This window comes from Ranitomeya variabilis, chromosome 7, assembly GCF_051348905.1.
Source record: "Ranitomeya variabilis isolate aRanVar5 chromosome 7, aRanVar5.hap1, whole genome shotgun sequence".
NCBI classification, from domain to species: Eukaryota; Metazoa; Chordata; class Amphibia; order Anura; family Dendrobatidae; genus Ranitomeya; species Ranitomeya variabilis.
Genome location: NC_135238.1, coordinates 13863220 through 13872426, shown reverse-complemented (window position 1 = coordinate 13872426; position 9207 = coordinate 13863220). Strand labels below are relative to the sequence as shown.

The window sequence follows — 9207 nt, the reverse complement described above, 5'->3', positions numbered from 1 at the left end:
GTTTTGGACATCATACTATTTTGGAGGTTCTGTGGTGGACATTATACTACATATGGGAGGCTGTGGTGCTGACTATACTATACAATGGGAGGTTATTGTGGAAGTCATACCATATGGGCGGCTGTCGTTACCATCACACTGTGTAGGGGACAGTGTGAGGAGTGGTTACAGTTTGTAGAGGGCAGCATCAAGGCATAGTGTGAAAAGGGCACAGAATGGATATGGAGAGGGAACAGCGTGAAAAGCAGGCACAATATGGAGAGGGGTTAGCATGGTGGAGGCACAGTGTGGAGAAAGTGTAACGGATAATTAGAGAGGGTACAGCCATGGTGCAGGCCGTGGTACATAGGGGCAGATGGTGTGGCGGTTACAGCTGATAATGGTAGACAGTGTGGAGACCATATACCATAAAAGGCTTATTTAGGTCATAAAATGAACAGATATTTTAATGCAGAGGACAGTATTATTTTTGAAGGGCACTGTGTCGGGATGTGCTGCAAAAGACCGGAGAAGAGTGAGGTCTGTGGCTGTGAAAAGTCATCATAGCATCTATACAAGAGGAAGATAAAAAGAGACAACTCCAGAGAAGATGTAATCTGTAAGGTACCCGGATGTAAATGTTTATTTGTGATACTAAAGGTACCGTCACACTAGGCGATATCGCCAGCAATCCGTGACGTTGCAGCGACCTGGATGGCGATATCGCTGTATTTGACACGCAGCAGCGATCTGGATCCCGCTGTGAAATTGCTGGTCGCTGCTAGAAGGTCTGCACATTATTTGGTCGCTAGGTCGCCGTGTATCGCCGTGTTTGACAGCAAAAGCGACGATACCAGCGATATTTTACACTGGTAACCAGGGTAAACATCGGGTTACTAAGCGCAGGGCCGCGCTTAGTAACCCGATGTTTACCCTGGTTACCAGCGTAAAAGTTAAAAAAACAAACAGTACATGCTCACCTGCGCGTCCCCCAGCCTCTGCTTCCTGACACTAAAGCGCCGGCCCTAAACTGAAAGTGAAAGCAACAGCGGTGACGTCACCGCTCTGCTGTTAGGGCCGGAGCTCAGTCAGCGTCAGGATGCAGAGGCTGGGGGACGCGCAGGTGAGCATGTACTGTTTGTTTTTTTAACTTTTACGCTGGTAACCAGGGTAAACATCGGGTTACTAAGCGCGGCCCTGCGCTTAGCAACCCGATGTTTACCCTGGTTACCCGGGGACCTCGGCATCGCTGGTCGCTGGAGAGCGGTCTGTGTGACAGCTCTCCAGCGACCACACAGCGACGCTGCAGCGATCGGCATTGCTGTCGCTATCGCTGCAGCGTCGCTTAGTGTGACGGTACCTTTAGTCTCATCAGTACCGAACCTATATGAGTCCCAGTCTGATGATGGCTGTTAATAACAACTCCCAGTATCTCCTTACCATTGTTAAGGACATACTGGGAGTTGTAGGGTTGTAGGTTAATGTGATACAATTGTTTATGGGACTGACTTGATATTACAATTGATTATTGTACTAAGCTTGGTTCTTGTATTCAAGTACTCTTGGTTCTGGTCATGTATTCATGTACTTATGGTGGTTCTGGTGACGTATTCATGTAGTGATGTAGGTTCTGATGACAAATTAATTTACTGATGGCGTTCTGGTGACGTAGTCAAGTACTGATGGTGAAACTAGTGATGCATTCAGGTACTAATTGTGTTTCTGGTAGAACATTTCTGACATTTTGTTGTACACATTAAACAATCTTAGTTTCCGTAGGAAGTACATATTTTTCATCCCCTTCTTGTAAATCCTCTCCGTACGGCACCTCCAGTCCAGTTTACTGTCTAAGTGGACCCCCAATTATTTGTGCCTCTTGACCTGCTCCACTTCCTGACCAGCAATTGTGACAGGTGAACCTTCCATCTTTCTCCCGCTATAGCTCACCACCAGCTCCCCAGTTTTCTTTATGTTTAGGTGTAAGTAGCTAGCCTGGCACCAATCCAAAAATTCCGACACCATCCACTTATATTCCTCCTCACTCCGACCTCCCTAATACATATGACCACCATGGAGTCATCCGAGAATTTTGGCAAAAATAAGATTTATACTGAAAATCTGCTGTAAACAACGTGAATAGCACCATTCCCTGAGGGGCATCTACACTGCTCAATAATCTGCCAGAGACCACCGCTGCCATCTGTACATACTGTGGCCCTGTCATACTCACCCCCAGCTGACGCGGCCTCTACACGTCCCTGCTTCTCCGTTGTCTGCGCCGGCAGCTTCTTCCTGCGCAGAGTCGTCACGTGGTACTGCTCATTAAGGTAATGAATATGCGCTCCACACCAATAGCAATGGAGACACGTACATATTCATTATCTGAATGAGCGGTACCACGTGACCGCTCTGCGCAGGTAGAAGCTACCGGAGCCTGGACAACGGAGATGCAGGGATGGAGATCCAGTGACAGAGGGTGAGTATTGATGTCTGGCTCGTGTATAAGCAGAGGGGGATTTTCAGCACATAAAAATATGCTGAAAATCTCGGCTTATACACGAGTATACAGTATATGGTAGGTATTAAAATCACAATGCGTGATACACCTGAGGAAGACCCTTCTAGAGCAGAAACACGTTGTGATTTTAATACCTATTTAAAGTTTTCCATCACTCGAAGCAGTGGTTTACATCTGACATCTGTTTGGGGATTCATTCCACCAGAGGGGAGCGCCTCCGATTTCTTTTCTCACTTAGTCATAGGGGGTGTGCGCAGTGTATCATGGAGCCGCGCTTGCGCAGTGTATCATGGAGCCGCGCTTGCGCAGTGTATCATGGAGCCACGCTTGCGCAGTATATCATGGAGCCGCGCTTGCGCAGTGTATCATGGAGCTGCGCTTGCGCAGTGTATCATGGAGCTGCGCTTGCGCAGTGTATCTTGGAGCCGCGCTTGAGCAGTGTATCATGGAGCCGTGCATGCACAGTGTATCATGGAGTCGTTCTTGCGCAGTGTATCATGGAGTCGTTCTTGCGCAGTGTATCTTGGAGCCGCGCTTGCGCAGTGTATCTTGGAGCCGAGCTTGCGCAGTGCATCATGGAGCCGTGTTTGCGCAGTGTATCATGGAGCCGTGCTTGCACAGTGTATCATGGAGCCATGCTTGCACAGTGTATCATGGAGCCGTGCTTGCACAGTGTATCATGGAGCCGTGCTTGCACAGTGTATCATGGAGCTGAGCTTGCACAGTGTTTCATGGAGCCGCGCTTGCGCAGTGTATCATGGAGCCGCACTTGCGCAGTGTATCATGGAGCCGCGCTTGCGCAGTGTATCATGGAGCCGCGCTTGCGCAGTGTATCATGGAGCCGCGCTTGCACAGTGTATCATGGAGCCGCGCTTGCGCAGTGTATCTTGGAGCTGCGCTTGCGCAGTGTATCATGGAGTCGTGCTTGCGCAGTGTTTCATGGAGCCACGCTTGAGCAGTGTTGACCTATAAGCCACGCTTGCACCGTGACAGGTGGCTCTGGCCGCCTAGTCAGTGAAGCTTTGTATTACACATAGCTTCAGTGCGTACCTGCGGGAAGCTGCTCATCACGGCGCATGCGCCATTCACCGATGATCACTACAAGAATACAGCACCAAAATAACCATCACTACATGAATACATCACCAGAACCGCCATCAGTTTTGTGCACGCTGTATTTGTCACAAGACGGACACAAAACCCATTAGTTTATCTATAATGAGGGTCTGTTTATTTTCCATTAGGGCATCTGCCAAATGCTGGACACCTTAATTGAAACCAAACGGCCCCGATTATAGTTACACTTTATTAGTTTCCATAACTATCCTTGGGTTCTACATCTAAAATATAAGACGCCAGAGATAAATATCTCTATTTTTTTCTGTATTGTGTAAAAGGCCAGAAAAAATGATTGATTCTGTATTCTAACTTTGATATTGCACTGGGGGGAGGTGCATTAAGGGTCCTGTTTTTCACCATCTACCTTTCTACTTTTCTGTAGTTGGGGGGACGCTGCTCCTGCTGGAGAGGGATTCAGGAGACCAGCGTCCTAGTGCACTTTTTTTTTTGTGGCACTTAGTCACTTTTTTAAGCGCACTCAGGTAGAGAGCACAAATTAGTCTTCAGAAAATGGCCAATTTCAGAATGATTATTTTATTAGAAGTGAACAAGAAAGTAACAGATGGAATAATACAAAATTGATATCTGTAAAATGAGGATGAAGCCCCCACCTGTAACACAGGAGCCTGACACAGACCGTAACACATGTAATTCAGCATCGGGTCATGGATTCTGAATTATCAGATATGAAAAGAGAAATCTATAACATTCTTCTGGATTATTTTTTTTTATTTTATCCAAGAAAGCTCCGCATTGTTTCTGATTCCTATTTTTTTTATTTTACTCTCGTTTTATACGTGAAAGAAGTGCCGGATTCGCACTTTCTCTGGATTTGAAATATTAAATGTTAAACCCTATTTCCAACTTCACAAAAATAAAATAATGTAATTAACCAAATACATTTAAAGTACAAATTTAAACAACTTTACAATAGGTCTTAATTATTTTTTTTCACATACAGCTATATATTTGCATGGTAACAGACCTATGTTTATATATGTTTCCATGGTACCAGACCACAAACCTTGGGTGGTCGGATCCTGCACTCCTGTTTGCTTCTGCCTCCTACTTATTTCTATCCTCGTGGGATAATTTACTGAGCATTAAATATGATAGGAAATGTGATTGCAGGATCTGACTACACTGGTAGAATGTGTTGTCTGTTACCATGGAGACACATAGATCTATACAATGATTGTATACACAAAACAATAGTATTTTTTTAATCAGCATCTTTTTAGAACAATAACTAATAGTTAGTTATAAAGATGGTCATGTTTTTAGGATTAATTAATGTAACCACACATTGAATAGCTTGCTGTTATGATCTGGTGGCCTAGGAGCAGCATGAGACGTACTCTGGAGAAGGTGGTACCTGTACTGACCGCAGACCCTGAACTTAACACCGCAACTAGAAGTAGCCGTGGGATGTACCTAACACTCCCTAGACACCTCGACACAGCCGGAGGACTAAATACCCCTAGAGATAGTTTTCCCTTTTCTATCTTGCCTCAGAGAAAATCCCCAAAGGATAGACAGCCCCCCACAAATATTGACTGTGAGAGGAGAGGGAAATAACATACGGAGACTGAAATCAGGATTTAGCAAAGGAGGCCGCTCTAGCTAAATAGAAAGGATAGGACGGAGTACTATGCGGTCAGTATTAAAACACTAGAAAATATCCACCACAGAAAATACAAAATCTCCACATCTAACTAAAGATATGGAGGGTATATCTGCATCTCCAGAGATACAAGCTTGGCTGAACAAGTCCTTATACAGACCAAGCTGGACAAGACAAAACATGGAAATGAACTGAACTATAAGGCCCACAGCATGTGGACTGCAAAAAACAAAGCCAGAACTTATCTTTGTTGAAATGAACAGCAAGCAGGAGAGACCAGGCAGGGATGTGAATCCTCCAGGAACAATGGACAACTGGCACTGACTAAAGGGTCAAGCAAGACTAAATAGCCCAGTCAGAATTGCAATAAGTGGACACACCTGATGAATGCTGTGATCCAAAGACAGCAGCGCTACCACTTATAACCACCGGAGGGAGCCCAAGAGCAGAATTCACAACAGCTTGCATAACAAATTATGTGCGTATTAGACTCGTAATCTATCTGTAGAAATGGTTTATAGAACTTCAATAGGAAATCGACAAAAAAAGGAAATAACTTACATATGATGTATACTTAGAGTAATATGTTGGATAATTCTGGATAAACCTCTTGGGAGGAGACAAAGCGCAAACCATGAATACATCAATTACTTGGATTCTCGTTACCTGCAGCCACCACTTGGGGGCGCTCTCTGCATTCCACGTATACAATACCGTGCTCCCTCTACTGATGGCCACAGGGAATACGTAGTGATGAGCGAGTGTACTCATTGCTCGTTTTCTCCAGAGCACGCTCGGGTGATCTCCGAGTATTTGTTATTGTTCAGAGATTAAGTTTTCATTGCCTCAGCTGAATGATTTACAGCTACTAGCCAGGCTGAGTACATGTGGGGGTTGCCTGGTTGCTAGGGAATGTCCACATGTAATCAAGCTGGCTAATAGCTGTAAATCAGTCAGCTGCTGCAATGAGAACTTAATCTCCGAACACTAACAAATACTCGGAGGTCACCCGAGCGTGCTCTGGAAAACTCGAGCAACGAGTACACTCGCTCATCACTAGATACGTTACCTCTTAAAATTATGTTTATTGAGATGATCTGTAGAATTGTATAATTATGACAAAAAAAACATTGAACCACTATACAGAAAAAAACTTAAGTAGCTCAGAGTTTTGAATCCGAATATGTAAGGACGATGGAAGGTGGAGATTAATTTTATGGCTTTACAGAGGCCACCTTTATGTAATTATTCCATTATTCTGATTATGGAATCTTCAAATAAATATAAGGCGGCATAGAGCGGCTCGGAGAAGGAGGTGGTGAAGGTGTGTAAGTGTCTGATGGGGTCACACACATGATAGAAGGACAGACGCCCGGCCTCATAATCCAGATAGATCCCCACAACCCGCACAGGAGAATCTGATGCCAGTCGTCTAATTATATTGTTATGACGGCATTGAAAACGGTCAATGAAAATTAAACCCCAGGATTTCTCATTATAACCAATAAAAGATTCATTTCCGTTCACCTTCCTCTCCAGACTTTCCCCGGCCACTCCAATAATCCATTTTTCTGCCTGACTCACGTCCACCTCCCAGTAATGTCTCCCGGAGGAGAAGCTGCGAGAACTTAGCACCTGACGGGATTTGAACCTCTTGGGCCCATCGGGTCTGTTCTGTGACGTAGCGGAATAAGAAGCAGATCTGAGATCCTGAGATATAATAATGTTATTATGGGCCGTGTCTATATCCAGTAATATGTCCGATTTCTCCATCACTGGAAACTGTCTCTTCAGCTTTATATCAATCAGATCATCAGCAAAGTTCCCCAGTCCTCTGTGTAATATCTGTGAGACTAGGCCTTCATCCAGACATTGAGCATCTCCTACATCACCGATGACCTGACAGCTCCCGTCACTGATGTCACCAGCATTTACGTCTTGTAGAAAGGTCAGTGGATCAGTGATATTACATAATCCTTCAAGATGATTCATGTCCTTGGTCAGTTTGTCCACTTGAAGCTCTACCTGTTTGACCAGGTCAGAGACTGAATGTGAGACCTGATTCTTCTGTCTGGAAATCTCTCCCTGGATTCTCTTTTCTAGATCATCCAGCTTCTTCCTGAGGTCAGTGAACAGGAGAGCGACTCTGTCACCGAGTCCGGCTGATTTCTGCTCCTGTTCTGTCCCGTGATCCTTCAGATTCTGGACTCTTCTTTCAGTTTCTTCTCTCTTGGAATTTAGTTTCTCCATAACTGGTCTCAGTTTTTCCTTTGCCTTCTCAGAGGCCAAATCCAGGGGCTCAACTTCATGTGCCTTATGGGCTCCGGCCACCCAGCAGGACACACAGATACAGGTGGCGTCTATAGGACAATAATATTTCAGGATCTCATTGTGTGTGGAGCATTTTCGATCCATAAATGACACCGTAGGTTCAGTTAGATTGTGATTCACCGACTTATTATGGGCTGTGAGATGTTCCTCACACATGGACGTCTCACACTGCTGACAGGATTTCACAGCCGGTACAGGAGACTTTGTACAGTAAGTACAGAAGATTCTGGTCTCCTCCATATCAGGCTGAGTAGATGAGAAACGCTCCACTATGTTCCTCAGCTTCCGGTTCTTCTCCAGGGCTGGACGCTCCGGATATTCTGCTCTGCAGTCAGGACAGGAATACCCTCCAGCCGCCTCCTGTGCATCCAGCGCACTCACAATACACGAGCGGCAGAAGTTGTGTCCACATCTCAGGGATACGGGATCTGTATAGAGGCTGAGGCAGATGGAGCAGTTCAGCTCGTCCCTCAGCTCCGCAGACGCCATTGTAGTGGGAAAGAACAGAAACCAAAAGATAAAAGTTCCTTCATACAGGAAGGAGAAAGGGCAGAGATTCTGAAGTCCGATTAACCCCTACACTTCTGGAAGTGACAGTCACACTATACAGAGAACCTCACAATGCAGAACTGCTGCATGAAGTAAAGCTAATAAGGCATCCTAGTAAATTATGAGAATATTACAAGTCACCAAGCAGGTCTATGGCCGGTGTAGATGAGCTCGGCCTGCAGCCTCGTAGTTTTATATAATCATGGAGCCCAGAGGTGTATCTAGGTTTTCTAGCACCCGGGGCAAGAATTCAGTTTTGTGCCCCCCCAGCCAGGGCCGGTTTTAGGCAAAGTGGGGCCCTAGGCAAAAGTTTAAAATGGGGCCCCAAATACTAACATATTGCACATCACACAGAAACATTTGATTGTATTTACATGCGCTGATTTCAGGCCACTAAACGAGTGTGATCAACAATGTTGAAGTCATTCGCCACTTGGTTCCCAGCCTCTTTACACCAGCTGAGGAATAATGGTGAGGACAGAATGATCACTAGTAAATCAATCTGTCCCCATACAGTATCATCTTAGCAGCATATCTGCAGTTTTCACTGGGCACTGTGCTGATGAGAAGAATGATTTTTGTTCTGGCATAACCAGTCCAATTACTTGATGAATATCCTACATTTTGCACTCCCTAGTCCTCCATATAGTCCTGCAGTAACCACCGATCGACCCAACCACTGCACGACCAGCTCTATCCTCACCTACTGTATCCTCACCCATCCCTTGTAGATTGTGAGCCCTCGCGGGCAGGGTCCTCTCTCCTCCTGTACCAGTTGTGACTTGTATTATTTAAGATTATTGTACTTGTTTTTATTATGTGTACCCCTCCTCACATGTAAAATGCCATGGAATAAATGGCGCTATAATAATAAATAATAATAATATAGTATAATACACCCCCATAGTCCTCCATATAGTATAATGCACCTTCATAGTCCTCCATATAGTATAATATACTCCCCCTAGTCCTCCATATACTGTAGTATAATACACTCACCATAGTCCTCCATATAGTATAATACACTCACCATAGTCCTCAATATAGTATAATAGACTCCCCATAGTCCTCTATATATTATAATAGA

The 9207-nt window shown here is 44.9% G+C and overlaps 2 protein-coding genes across 2 annotated transcripts in view; both read right to left on the bottom strand.

Annotated features, from left to right (window-relative positions):
- Nucleotides 1–9207, bottom strand: part of CCDC78 (coiled-coil domain containing 78) — a 139509-nt gene that overhangs the window by 104428 nt on the left and 25874 nt on the right. The window lies entirely within an intron of this gene.
- On the bottom strand, nt 6090–8367 carry LOC143784386 (E3 ubiquitin-protein ligase TRIM11-like). Its single transcript, XM_077272596.1, has one exon. The coding sequence runs from the start codon at nt 8058–8060 to the stop codon at nt 6486–6488; it is 1575 nt and encodes a 524-aa protein (XP_077128711.1). The 5' UTR covers nt 8061–8367; the 3' UTR covers nt 6090–6485.

Coding starts and splice junctions, on each gene's coding strand:
- LOC143784386 (XM_077272596.1), bottom strand. CDS start 8,060: ATGGCGTCTGCGGAGCTGAGGGACGAGCTGAACTGCTCCATCTGCCTC.